General features: G+C 30.5%; 1 protein-coding gene across 4 annotated transcripts in view; it reads left to right on the plus strand.

The window, feature by feature from the left end:
- The window catches only part of LOC111616174 (transcription termination factor 2-like), a 66,266-nt gene that overhangs the window by 30,707 nt on the left and 20,343 nt on the right, over positions 1 to 15,216 (plus strand). For all 4 annotated transcript variants that reach the window (XM_023357612.1, XM_023357604.1, XM_023357620.1 and 1 more), the window contains exons 7-11: positions 3,960 to 4,139; positions 8,858 to 8,948; positions 9,032 to 9,171; positions 9,237 to 9,326; positions 9,411 to 9,558. In XM_023357612.1, coding sequence (XP_023213380.1) covers positions 3,960 to 4,139; positions 8,858 to 8,948; positions 9,032 to 9,171; positions 9,237 to 9,326; positions 9,411 to 9,558 — 649 coding nt within the window. The remainder of the gene's footprint in view (positions 1 to 3,959; positions 4,140 to 8,857; positions 8,949 to 9,031; positions 9,172 to 9,236; positions 9,327 to 9,410; positions 9,559 to 15,216) is intronic.

Raw genomic sequence — 15,216 nt, forward strand, 5'->3', positions numbered from 1 at the left:
TGAAAAACTTGGCTTCTATTATACTATTTTAGATGCGGGTTTTTGCGTTTTTGATTGCGTTTTAATAGGGTATGTCAGCAGAATGTACACTAAGAAAAAATTTTTCGAAAAATTTTCCCCCACTGGGGAAGTGTTATACATTTATAATAGATACATTTTGAGCCACAACAAGGCGTGGCGGGGTCTGCTAGTATGCATATAAATCCAAAATCTAGTTTTTTGGGACATGTTTAGGACTTCTCGTCCATTATCTACTTGGAGCATCTGAGGACTTAAAGTCCATAGAGCTAAATTATCTGGATGGCCAAGTCACTTATAATAAGTAGGGTTTAAAAATAAGAGATGTTTGTTTAAATTTAGACTATCTAACATGTTATGTGGATATTTGATACATATACACAGTATGTCAGAGTCAAATTGCTTTTAATAATTAGATGAAAGACAAAATTTTGGTGGTGTAATGTTTATAAATAATAAGAAGTGTCTATAAATGTGTCAATTCATTGTCACTGATGAGAATGGCAATGGGACTGAATGTGCTTGTGTGTCTTTGCATATACAAGACAGATTACATATATTAGATGCATACATTTTGTTAAAATACAGAAATAATTGAATTTTTTAACATCATATGTCACAAAGTATCTGTCTACAGATCTACACAATATACATCAAAAATAATTTAATGATATACTTTATTGAAGTGGAGCATTAGCGAAGCTTCTTCTATGAGGCTTACAGCATTGTGTTTGTTCTCAAAACCCATTTGATAGATTTTGATTAAACTTTGCCATTTGTATTAATTGTGATGCAGAATCCAAAAATTCAATTTAAAAAATGGGTGTTTATGACTTCGTTTTCAAGATTTAAGGTTGTATCACAAGCACACACAACAAAGCAATATTGCATAAATTGCACAATTTAATTGAGACAAGGAATCCAGAAATAAAATGTGGATTCATTTAAATGTAACAAATTCAGCAATAAATCACTTAACTTTTCTGGCAACATTTAAAATTCTGGTGGCACTATCTGTTATGTATGATATTTCATTTAAAAAAGATTGTTTACATTTTTAATTATTATAAAATGGCAAAAAGCTTAATTTTGAGGGTAGGGATGGATTTTATAAAAAAAATTGTAAATGCTAATAATGAGTAAAATCGTCATTAAGTCTGATCCTACTCAAGATGTGGCGCACGACCATCCTTTATCTCCTCACCCTGTTTGCCTTAAACTACCAAAATTTAATAGCATGAATCTTTTTACCATATTTTTGCAGAATGACCATCATGCTACGTATAAACTGGGAAGACCAGCATGCCAGTTAAACTGTGACTAAAAACTAAAATTAATCAGATATAACAAAACTAGTTGTTAAACAAATGTTTAAAAAACTATTCTTTCAAGTACAATATAATATTGTTGTAATTTGACTGACTTAAAATCAGGAAGAGAGTTTTCTTTACAAGACAATAAAACAATTAGCAACTTATTGACATTAGTAGTAGTTAGTATGGACTACACTGACCATCCATCATGACCTTAAAAATAACACCTTCCTCTCAAATTTCATACAAAGTAGATGTTGGGCTTAAGTTGAGATAATTTAGGAAGAGTTTCTTAAATTTAATATGTTTATTTTTGCATTTTTTAATTGAATTACCATAAAGTAAACATTAAAAAAAGCACTTTTGGAGTTCCACGAGTATTTTACGTCATTAGAAAGAAGACAAAATGAAGAAATTTAAATGTATAATTGTAGTTTATGATGTAATGCTGACAGTTTCATGGTTTTAGAATAAAAATGCATTTGTTTTTACCTGACATAACTCTTTTGCTTTTTTAATGTGCCATCTAGAGAGGGCTCTATAACTTCACTTAAACTGCATGTCAGCATTCCCAGGATAAACCGGCTTTCTGGTTTTTACCATATGGAAATATCTGATTTTATAGTCTCTCCAGATAGGCTGGTCATTCTGTGAAAATACGGTAATACAGAAAAAAATCCCGGTTTTTTTTTCTTGACGTTCCAACGTGTTCTGAGTCCAAAAGTAAAAATCTTGGGGGGTCATTTTTTGACTGATTACCATATTTTTCCTCTGTTACAGATAACAGAGTCAGGAAAGTAAAAATAGGAGTCCATGACTTTGTTTTCGATATACAAAGGTATTACAGTGACAATGTCCATGCTCTGATGCAATGAGTGCACCTAATGGAAGTTAGGCCTAGGTGTAAGAACAATGTTATATGTGCCTAATGGAAACTGGGCATGAAAAATGAGTGGCAAATACAACGTTTGCTTATGTAAATAAGCAAAGAAAAACAAAATGAGGGTTGACTTGTGTTAGGCCTGGACTCTTTTCTAATGGGCAAAACCATAAATGAATATGTTCAAAAAATAATAATAATCTGTTAATGTATAAATAGCCTGAAGTAAACATTTGACTGTGCATCAAAAGAAATTAAAAATTTATTATTCTAGAGACAAACTATTTACAATGGCTAATACAAAACTATGACTGAAGTTAGAGAGGAAAAAAAACAAGCTGTACAAATTTTAAAAAATTCAACAGTACTTTTATCTAATTGAAATCAAAATAACAAGTATGTACAAAGCTTTCTTGACACTTAGGAACTTAAAGTTAACTTAGGACTACTCTTAGAACGATTAAAAACTGACAAATATGAAACTATTTACAAAAATGTCAAAAGAATCTTGCTAATTAACTCACCTAATTGTCACACCCAAAAGTTTAGAAATCTTGTATGTCAATTGCACTTGCTTTTGAAACTTCACCAGCTTGCTTAGGAGAGCTCCATTTCATCTTCCATTGGTCTTGTAGGATTCTTTATACTTCCAGAGGTGACAACTATGGTTGCACCACTCCAATATCTCATTTACATACCTAGTCCAACAATTATTACAGTAGAGCCTCGAAAACTCGGCACTCGATAACTCGGCCACACCCTGGCAGGGCAAAAAAATCCTTAGTTAATTAATTTTCATGATAAAGACAGCTTTATGCCTCAAAGTATTTTTCTAAGGTCTGTCTTATCATGTAAATTACTATACACAGTGTATTCATTAATTTTCATTTTCATGTAGTAAAGGCTCTGTGCCTTCATAGAAGACGTACTTTTCCTTTGTTTAAGGGTATTTGGGCAGTTTTTTCTCTGTTGTATTCTCAAGTAAACAATACATACAAGTACAGTACAGTATTTTCTGAGGAAACACTCATACTTATTTTTTTTAACCCCATTCCCGATAACCCGGCATTTTCACAAATTCGGCCACCCTTCGGTCCACATTAGGCCGAGTTTTCGAGAGTCTACTGTATTTTCTTTCACAATCTTGAGAACATCTGTCTTTTACCAAATATGTTCAAAATTTGAGTTCTGATTTTTGAATCAGTTACATTTAGAATTATGCATCCCTTCTTTAATTCCTACATGAAAATCACTTTAACCTGTGATGCTGTTGAATGGCAACATGGCATTATGGTGTCAATTGTGGTAAGAGTTAGTATCTTTTTTCGGGGGGTTGATGTGTGAGCTTTTGTACTTTAACAAAACAAAACATCCCCAAAACAAATAATAACGAGAACTAAATAAAACCCCAAAAATAAAAGTAAACTTCGGACTTGACTCCTTACAGAGCAAAGCTTATCCAGAAATGCTAAAGAAATAAATCATTTAAATTATAGGATATAATGTGGACTTATTATAGAGATTATTTTTCTGTTGTTCTTGTGTTTTTGACTTATAATTGTATACATATAATTGTAATCATTGTAACTTGTGATATATATTTTAATATGTCAAATTTTGCTTATTGATTATGTTTTATTTATTACAAGTAACTTTGTCTCTGTCAAATAAAGTGGCTTATATTGAATTATTAATGAAATATAAATTTGATTATTTTTTTGATAAAACTAATGAACATTTTTATTTAGAACAATGTGTCATTCATAAGGATGGTAAATCAGAAGAAGGAACTGTATATGTGGATATGATACAGAAAGAGCATCCAGTAATGGTTAAAGAATCTTCTGAATCGAAACTCTCTCTAGATGTACAGGAACGAACAAAAATGACTTTACCAAAATATTCTGACTTAGGAAAAACTCCAAAAGGTAAAATTTACATTTATAACAACTTGATATAAAAAAAATTCTAATGGATTTGACAGTATTGGTTTAATTAATTGAAAGCAAAAAGATAATTTTTGATTTTTAAATATCAAACAAAGTAAATGTTATTGTAAGATTAATTATGTAATGAAATTTTAGATGTACAAAGTAATTGTAATTAAAGTATCCCATTTGACACTGTCTGAAGAAAGATGTAACATTCTAAATGCAATCAAATTTTATGCTGATACTTTAGGACATGCAGAAAACATTCCCACAAAGGAAAAATTTACTTCTAAAATTTACCACTTCAAAATTTGTGGCACTGCAAGTGGTAAAAAGTCACATTTTTTTTTTTTTTTTGTGCATCTTACAGTCATCAATTGAGGCATGACAAAAAATATGTTGCATTTGAAATGCTACTGCATTGTCTATTGCATTACTATTTTATTATTGCTGGTATTTACAGTAAATGCAAAAGGGAAAGATACAGACTTTGGCAGTGCAACTGATACTACTTATTGTGACCTCCATTTTGGAGTTGTAAAATCTGAAGTTGACAAACTGTGTATATTCAATGGCCAAATATAAGCGATCTTCTGTGATGCTTTTCACAAGTAGTGTTTTTTTCAAGACTGCTGGTTGGGTGTAAAACCTTGACAAACTATGCTTTTTAAATGATTACACAACTAGAACACACAAGAATTAAGATCCAAAGATCAAGGTGGCTCTAGTGTGGAAAACACAACTAATCGTTGTGATCTTGGTGAAATGTTTCCACACAGTGACTGATGTACACATCATCTAATATGTGGTAGTGACTGTCTTATATAAAAATGGCCAATCCAAATGTTTTTGTTTTATCCTGCTTTAGTTACAGGATAACAAAAACCTGGTATTCTCTATATCTTTTGGCAGTGTCAGAGCAGGTTATTGGACTCATAGACCTAGCTGCATAGAACTAGATCCAATGATAAAAGTTGCTTTGAAGCAACGTACATGCACTGAGTTTGAGCAAGTGCAGTGGAACCTGTTGACATGCTTGTTAATATTGCAAAACCCAAATATGATGGTTAAGGATGTTACTGTTCCATTGAGATGAATGTGCTTTATCATTTCACAAGATCTCCTATGGCCAAGCATCATCCAACTCTATTGTAGCAAGGAAGTTTAGTGCAAAAGGTCAGGTGGGTTTCTTTGACCAGGAAACTCACTTCATCAAGTAACTGTTAGATGTCACTGATCTTGTATAGCAAAAAAATTCAACACTTTTTCTTCTTTCACATGGTCATATATGACAGTCAACTGTTGTGACAGTGGTGCCTCCTACACTGCTAGAACTTACTAACAATATATTTTCCTTTGTTTTTTCTAAAGCTGCTGCAAAATTTTTCAATAATTGTGCAGCAATAGGTTTGCATCTCTGCCTTGGTCATTCTATTTGACCACTAATTTCTTTGAATTTAGCAATTATTTTTCTGAGAGAACATAGGGTCAAAGGACCTCAGTACAATTTCTTAAGGTATCAAGAACTCAAAGTATACCTTGCGATATTTCCATAAAACAGCTTCACAAAAATTGTGTTTAGGCACGATCATGACTCCCATGGCTGATTTGACATAAACAGCATTTTCCATGTCATAGGCAGTTTTATATACCCGAAATCATCCATAGCATTTGCGCATTATGCACATGATGGTTTTTTGCCACTCAGTGCCAAGAGATTTGTAGCAGTGAGTTTTGAACTAAATTTCTTGTGTCAATCTCTTGTTTTCCAAAGTAGCATACAAAATTTTGTCTAGTTTGGACTGATGCATATATTTCCAGACAGCATTGAATAAGGATACTTTAATTATAATTACTGTGTCCATTGACTTTGGTTATTATACATACAGAGGCAATCCAAAAGTCAAGCAATAGAGTTGCATGTTATAGAGAGTTCCATTCCCAGAGAGTTAAAAAGCAACCTTTTAAGATAGGAAATTTTTACTATTTTTTTTCTTTTTACAATGAATTTATCACTCTGCATAAACATCGTTTAAAAGGTTAAAAACTTTAAAAAAGAAAACAGACAATAAAACTTAAATTTCACAAATAATTCCAATATTACCAAAAAGTGGCAAAGAAGTGCCATTGTATGATAGCTCTAAATTTTTTGTTTGTGGGCTGAAAATGTATGAAAAGCCAAATTTAATGTACAAAAAATGATTTAATGGCACAAATATTGTGAACCGCCGGGGAGGTCGGAAACCGTCGACTCTCCCTTTTCGGCTACAGGTCGTTAAACCTGCTCACTTGTCAAGATGGCTAAATTTCGAATGCGGTCCCGAAGGGTCGGTATACTTTTTGTCAGGTCGCGTGGAGGAGGTGAGAGGGGTCGTCGACGAGGCGTAGGCGATATACAAGTAAAAGGACGCCATTTAACAATGAAACAACGATTTATTAGATTAACGAAACAAAAAATAGGTTACAAAATCTAACATGGGGAAATGAATTTAGCTCACTATTAGCTCCTAACTCGCGGAGAGAGAGTTTACAATTATTTGTTCATACCTCTAGTCAATTTCAATGTAGGCACAGAGTTCGCCGCACAAAGTTAAAGTTTCCTGGAGACTTAATCCTTTTTGACCGTAGATGTGAGACTTCCCCGAGGAGGGGGAAAGAAGTCGCTTTTATAGCTTTGGACTGGGAAAATCAGTCAGGTGATTTCCTATAGTGTGAGATAGAGTTGGTCCTGCAGGTGTGGAGGTCAAAGTTGTTCCCGGGACTAAAACAAAATGACGAATTTAGACTTTAACTATAAACTTTTTGTCTTGCAGCAGAGGAATGTCATTGTTTGAGGGTTGAATGTTTATATTAACGATGAAAGTTATAAGTTGCGATCGATATTTGATTCTTTTTTCTGACAATGTTATTTTAACGAGGAGGCGACAAATTTATTTTAAATACGTCGAAAATTTAGGGAGAAAATGAACAATTTTGGGCTTATTCTGAGGTCGGATCTCACAATATATTATGCACAAAAGAGCAAGTTGTCAAAGTCTAGGATTGTCTGTAAAATCTTTATTGTAATAAACTTGAATTGGAGTATGTATTTTTAGTATTTTAGATACATTTTAATAATAATAATTGTGTACAGTTTTATGCATAAAATATTTTTAAAAATAAGCTTGTTCCAATTTATATTTATTCATTATTAAAAGGATGTGTAAAAATCAATTTACATTGAGTAATGTGTGGATAAATTCTGGAATTTTATCATAAGCCACTCTGGCATAAGACTAAACTTATTTGGCAATTGATTAAAAGGTATGATTACTACAAAAAATTGTAGTTTTAATAATTTCTTTTTATAATGATCTGGTATCATTTGAATTTGCTACATTTTATTCATGTGCCACATTAACTTGTGATTATGTGCAATAGTAGTGATTCTTCCATCCCTGCTAGTTTTTCTCAGGTATTTTCACCAAATTGACTTACTTATTTGTGCTTCTGTGATATCTTAAAGCTGCATATCCATCTGTTTTTCTTTGTTGTCACACAATTGCATGAGTAAGGCACTAATTTTTTGCTCCAACATCATTTTCAATTACTTTCAAGTCACCAAAAGTGCTATTGTGGAGGTCTCTCGTGATTAACATGCAAACTAGTCATGACATCATGGATGTTTGTCAGCCATGCATAACATAATGACATGCAGTCTGTAAGGCATTACAATCTTCAATGATTATCTCTAAGATATCCTTGAGCCTGTGCCCTTCGACAATTTAAATATTTTCATGGGTTTATTTCATGCCTAAAAAATACAGAATAATAATTTTCCGGTCTTTCTGAAAAACATCTGTTTTCTCATCATTTATTTTCACCTGAACTCATTTCACATTAGCTGATGCTGTTGCAAAATTTGAAGTGCTCACTGTAGGAATCCATTTAAGGATCCATTGTTCTGTAAACAAAACAATATCAAATAAACTAGACAATGTATGACATTGAAATTTGCATGTGCAAAGAAGACATCGCAGGAGTTTTCAGAATTGTCACATTTTAGGAATGCCAATTACATACAGCATAATTACACTTGAAAAATCAGTGGAAAATCACTGCCTTACGCATGCAGCTGTGCTAAAAAACTGCTTGTGATTGCAGGTTAAGCCTGCACATTAAGAATTAAATTAACATTGAAAGTTTGCTTTTGTATTACAAAAATGAAATTGCTATTAATTGATAGAACTTCAAAAGTTTTTGTATTTATAATTCTTAAACACTTTTTTCTTTAATCTAATTTCAATTCTTATCTACTGTTAATGCAAGCAAACTTTTTACTGCAAGTGAATACAATAACTATTTAACCTCCAGTTCTAATAGTCTGTTTTACATTTTTACTTTTAAAAAATGTGTGCAATTAAGTTTGAAAATCAGATATTGTTTAATTGTTATATTTTGCTTTTCCTTCAAGCATTTTAAAAAATTTGTTTATTTTCTGAAATATATTGATATTAGTTCTGTTGACATAGTACAGATGGTCATTGATGACAACAGCGCACTTTCTTCTTCAAATTGAATTTTTGTTTTAATCTTCTGTACTGATTTACATTTGCATGTAAATTATTATTTTATTTTTAAGGTTCTATTCTTTTTCAAGTTACTAACTCCAAATATCTCAATAAATGTGAAATAATTAATTATTGTAATAATTTCTTTCTGTAAAATTATTACAGAAAATATTTTATGGAATAACTACATGATGCAGTTTGTCGGAGATGCTGAAATGAGAACAAGAATAAGAAATGTCATGTCCGAATTACAGAAGTAAGTAAACTAGACAGTTAATGATAAAGCTTTGCAAATTTTTTAAAAATTGTATGTATTGAAACCATACTGTGTCTTTAAAGTTCCCGTTCTTTTTGTCCGAAAAATAACTGTCTTGAAGAAACACCAAAAAGTCTTCTGATTCCTTTACTTCCACATCAACGATATGCCCTTTCCTGGCTCCTGTGGAGAGAACGTCACTATCCACATGGAGGAATTCTTGGTAAGTTCAAAATTAAACATCTTGTTTGTTTGTTAATTTGCACATAATATCTACTCTTTTTGTAGCCGATGATATGGGTCTAGGGAAGACGATAACAATGATAGCCCTGATATTGAAACAAAAAGAATATGAATCACAAGAGCAAGGAGCAACTTGTATGTTAAAATATTTAGAAAGTTTATTGATGATTTATTTATTAATATGTACAGTTTTATAATTTATCATATATTTAAATTTAGCTAAACAACTTTGTCCCGGATTGTCTTTGATTGTGTGTCCAGCTTCAATTATCCATCATTGGAGTAATGAAATTTTCAACCACTGCATAGATGAAGCTGTTAGAGTATACATATATCATGGTCCCAATAGGATTAGAAGTGCCCAAAGGTTAATATAAAAAAATTCTAATACAAAAATATATAGTCGAACCTTGGGTTTCGGATGCCTTGCTTTTCAAACAGTTTGGTTTATGAACAAAATTTTGAATTTTTTTTGTCTTGGTTGTTGTACAATAACTCATTTGCCGAACAAGTTAGTTGGCAAAGCTAGCCACAGATGGTAAACGTTCTGTACTTTCTACGTTAAAGAAAGTCAATGACCCAACGAATCAACATCATCACTACTGATTTAGAAGTTAGCAAAGCCAAGATTGTCTCTCGTCATGATACAAATAATCAACAATGTTGCTATTTACATTACATTTCAATACACATGTGGAAAAGATGCTATTTTCATTTTTCAGTACATTCTGCAGTTGAATTTAAATCAAATTAATTAGTAAAAACTGCATTAATTGGCATTCAAGAATTTGTGTTTAAATATGCTTAAGTAAAATTAAATGGCAAAAGTTTATTAATGCAATATTGTAATTTATTAATACTGTAGCCAGTTAATTAAGATTAAAAATAATTATTAAATTTAAAAATAAAATAATAATAAAAACTGGCCTCTACACTAAAACTAATATTTAAGTAAGTAAGTAATCTTTATTGGCGTAGAAGGCTTTCACCTGTTACAAGGGCATTTTATTTTGATGAAACGCATATTAACATCTCATATAATAATTTTTTAACAATATTAGTATTTACCATATACTTATCTATATAATTATATTAATATTTTGTCATAATTATTANAAAAAAAATAATAATAATAATTTATTTCCAAGGAAATTTTCCCCTATTTTGGGGGGTATACAAAATATCAATATAATTTAACATTTTACTTTACATGATTGTATAATAAGAAACACAATAAAAAATTTAATTAGTAAGTCAACATGACTTGACAATATAATATTAATTGATGTTTTAAACAACTTAAAGAGAGTATAATTTATCTTAATAATACATTTTCTGAGATTTAGGTTGTAATGTTGAGCCAGTGGTTAAGTATTACAGGAAATTTTTTCAGAATATTTTACAAAAAAATTAAAAATTTTATAAGCATCTTTTTTATTGATATTATTTAATTTATTTTTGAAGTCGATAGGTGAATCTAAACAACAAATATTTTTGATATTGCATTGTTCACGTATATTATCCAAGGGTTGACAATTTTGCAGGAGGTGAAGCACAGAAAAATCCTCTTGTTGACATAGCAGGCAGCGTGTATTTAAAAGATTTATATAAGTATTATTAATAAGAATCGAATATTTATTTAGGCGTAGTTGAATTATTAATCGTTTTACATTCAGATCAAGTGGTAGCCATATATAGGGTTGGAAGGAAGGGATATTTAAAATATTGTTGTACCAAGGGTGATAATTACTTTGGTCTAAAGAAAGTTGATCTCTGTTGATTGAATGAGCAATAGCAGAATCCATCAACAGGGAGTAACCATATTTCCAATCTTGAAATGAGTCTGTAAATAATAGTTCCGATACTCCAAAAGTATTTAGTAATCTTCGAATTTTGTAATGCCATAACTGTTTATTATTGCTGTTTTTACTTTGTTTAACCATTTCTTGATATAATAATCTAGTATTTTCATCGCTTTTATATTTAAGTCTGTAATAAAATTTTATAATTCTTTTTAATAACTGAGGGAAGATCCAAGTACGTGAAGTTTCGTGTCGAATGGCATATCCAGGTATGGTTTTTTCTAATTGTAGTAATTTACGTAAGAAGTAAATATGCAGAGATTCAAGGCTGTAGATATAATCCAAACCCCAAATTGGACTGGCGTAATAAATGATAGGACTTATTGTAGTATTATAGAGTTTAAGATGAATGTTTAAGTTTGATGTTTTCATTGTTGAACATAAAAATAAGAGGTTATCGATTGCCTTTTTAACCCTAACATTTAATTTTAACACTTGATATTTAAAGGTTAAGTTCCAATCAAATTCTACTCCCAAATATTTAACTTCATTAGTTATTTGCAGTAGAGTATTTTCGTGATAAATTTTCGAGTCCTTATTAGCTAATTTTTTGTTTTTACGAAAAATGACAATGTTAGTTTTTGTAGGATTTATTTCAAGATAAATTGAGTTGAGATATTGGTTGAGTTGATTGATTTTGCGTTGCAAAGATATTTTATTGGGAGCTAAAATAACTAGATCATCGGCAAAAAGGATATAATGAAAAGAGATATTATTTATTTCAATGCTATCTGAGGAGTAATTAAAGAGTTGGTCAATGTCCCTTAGATAAAAGTTAAATAGATATGGTGACAGTGGGTCTCCTTGAAGTATTCCACGTGAAAGATTTAGAGGTAGAGATATCGAGTTTCCTTGTTTAATTCTTATAGTATAATTTCCATATAACTTTTTTATTATAGATGTGAATTTAACGCTTGCACCACTAGCTTTTAATTTGTTTATTAATAAAGGTGTATGAATTGAATCAAAAGCTTTTTTAATGTCGATAAATGCGGCGTAAACTTTCCTATGTTTTTTTATAAGATGCAATTGGATTATCATTAGTAAAATAAATATGGCAGATTCTGTTCCTTTATTTTTTTTGAAGACGTATTGAAATTTAGCTTCTAATTCGTTAATTTTGGTCCATTGTTGAAATCTATTTGCTATCATAGAGGTAAAACATTTTCTTAGCGTTGATAGTAGTGCAATGGGTCTATAGTTATTTGGAGATGATTTATCACCCTTTTTATATATCATGGTTAAATTAACTGTATTCCAAGAGTCAGGAAAAGTAGATGTTTTGTACATAACATTAAAAAGATGAAGTAATTTTAATCTGGAACTGTTAGACATTAATTTTAAAAATTTCGTAGGAATATTATCATAACCTGGAGTTATATGGGTTTTAGTTTTTTGAATTGCGTCATTTAATTCGTCAATTGTGAAGTCGGCATCCAGATGTTCGTCATAATCTTTTGCGTTATTAATTATTGGAGGTTTTAAGTAAATACTTGGATAACGTTGAAAAAAATTTTTCCAGGTATCAAAATCGATAATTGGAGAGATTTCATTTATACATGGTTTTGGTCGATATCTCCTTACAATAGACCAAAAAAATTTATTATCCTTAGTACATTGAATTAGATTTAATTCAAGCTTTCTAAAGTAATTTTTCTTTTTTGTCTTAATTAAGTTGTTATACGTTCGTTTAGCTTCCTTATATTTGTTATAGTTGATTTCGTTTGAATTTTTTCTGAACATTTTTAATTTTATTAATTTTTCCTTTTTCGTTTTGTAGCAGTCGTAATCGAACCATCCCTGTCCAAATTCTTTGTGAAATTTCTTTCTGTCGCTATCCACAATTATGTAATTATTCATTATATTTATCATTAAGTTATATATTTCTTCACTGTTGCATTCTGTAATTTTCGGGATGTTATCTAATCGGTTTTCAAATTCATTGGCGTATCTATTTGATTTATATTGTATATTTGTTTTTTTATTTAAGGTGTTTTTAGAATTTTTTCCCAAAAATAGTAAAAAGGTTGCTTTTGTAGGAAGATGATCCGAAATATCAAATTCAAGAATTTCAAAATTCGAGCAATAATCCAATAACAATTCAGAACATATCGTATAATCTATAGTTGATCTTCCATTGTGAGTTAGGCAAGTATATTCTGCAGGAATATCGTTCTTAAGTCGTCCATTAATTATATACATTTTAAGGTTTTTTATTACTTCGATTAACTTTTGACCGAGGCTATTTAAGTACTTATCTTTTGATTGTCTGTTATTTTGTATTAAAAAGTTGTTACCAGTGTATTTGGAGTCCAAATACACTGGTAACAACTCTGCAATCCTCGCATTGAAGTCTCCCACTATTATAGAGTAAGGAGTCGTATATTGCCAAAGTTCTATTTGTTTAGATATTTCGTTCAATGTTGATATGTTTTCAAATGGAATGTATGTGAGCATCAGAGTTATTAGGTTATTCATATTATTAATAAAAGTTGGTTTCATAAACTGGATGAGGAGTAGAATGAAGTTATTAGATTTTTTTGACTGTAGAATTTTACAAAGACCTTTTTTTATTAATAAGCAAAGACCTCCACTAGGANTGGAATGTATGTGAGCATCAGAGTTATTAGGTTATTCATATTATTAATAAAAGTTGGTTTCATAAACTGGATGAGGAGTAGAATGAAGTTATTAGATTTTTTTGACTGTAGAATTTTACAAAGACCTTTTTTTATTAATAAGCAAAGACCTCCACTAGGACGGCCTGGTCCTATTGATTTTTTTGCTAAAGTTGATTCTGTTGTAAAATTTTCAAAGAGGTTTGAGTTGTAGATTGATTCTGAAGTTATCCAGGTTTCGGTTATTGCAATAATATCTGGATCGTGTTTCGATTTAAAAACGTTTAATTGTGAAATTTTATTTTTAAGACCTTGGCTATTCCAATTTATTATTGTTAAAGATTGATTATTAGAATATGGTTTGTGGAATTGAGTTTTCTCACTCCTGTTGATCTGTCATTTAATTAAATCCGTTATTCTTGATGATGGAAGAAACGTATCAACATGCACCAGTTTTCCCATACTTAAGCTGTAAGTTATCTTTTCACGCTCAATTATTAAAATATTGTTGCGTAATTTCACCTGGGGATTTTGTTTTCGTAGTTCATAGAAAGTTGGTAGGAGAAATTTACGTCTAGTTCTTGAATTATTGGTTATATCCGGGGAGATCTGTACTTTTTGCCATTCATCAAGAAGATTTTGTTGTTTACTACGTATAAATGAAGAAAAGATAAGATCTCTCGTGTAATTATTCTTAAAGGTGATTCTAATTGTTGAGTTTGAAGTTTTCGATAATTGAATTATCTCAAGTATATCCTTTTGAGTTATTTCTTGTAGATTTAATGTATTAATAATAAAGTTAAGTATTTCTGCTTTTGAAATGTTTTTATGATTTGGATAGTTATACATAATTATATTGTTGTAACGATGTTCATTTATTATTGAATCCATTTTAAATTGTAAAGATTCCTTATCCGTTTGTAATTTGTCTACTTCTTGTTTCAAACTATTAATCTGCTCTTCCATTTTTTTCTGAGTTTCTTTCGTTTCACGAATGTTTACATGAATATTATCAAGTTCCTGTTTAATAATAACCATTTGGTTAAAGAGTTTATCATTAGTTGTATTTATCAAATCCGAAATTTTGTTCCAAAGCGCTGAGGTAATGGTGTCTAAAGAAATATCTGGTTTATTAGTCAGATTTTGTTCAGAAATAATTGACTCACCTGGAGTATCTTTTTCACTATTTTGCGATGCATTTCGATTATAATTCACTTCTTTAGTGATTTCTTCCTGAAGGTTTTCTTCGGGATAAAAATTAAAGTCCATTATCGTTTTAGGATTTGATGAAGATGACTGGTTTTTCTTTGTTTCAGGTTTGGTACGGTTTAATGGAGGTCTTCCTCGTTTGGGTGGTGAACGTTGCATGATTATTGTTTTTATTATTTTCAGTATAAGTTATAATAATTAATAACAATTTATAACAATTTTAGACTTTTTAGTAATAATTTGCGATTAGAAAACAATTAAGGTCTTACTCTTGGTGTGAAAAGCCAAGTGCACTGAGAAATACGCCAGTAGCCTCGACGGAAGAACACGCCCCCC

The sequence above is a fragment of the Centruroides sculpturatus genome, unplaced genomic scaffold, assembly GCF_000671375.1.
Source record: "Centruroides sculpturatus isolate CEXI.00-Female unplaced genomic scaffold, Cexi_2.0 scaffold55, whole genome shotgun sequence".
NCBI classification, from domain to species: Eukaryota; Metazoa; Arthropoda; class Arachnida; order Scorpiones; family Buthidae; genus Centruroides; species Centruroides sculpturatus.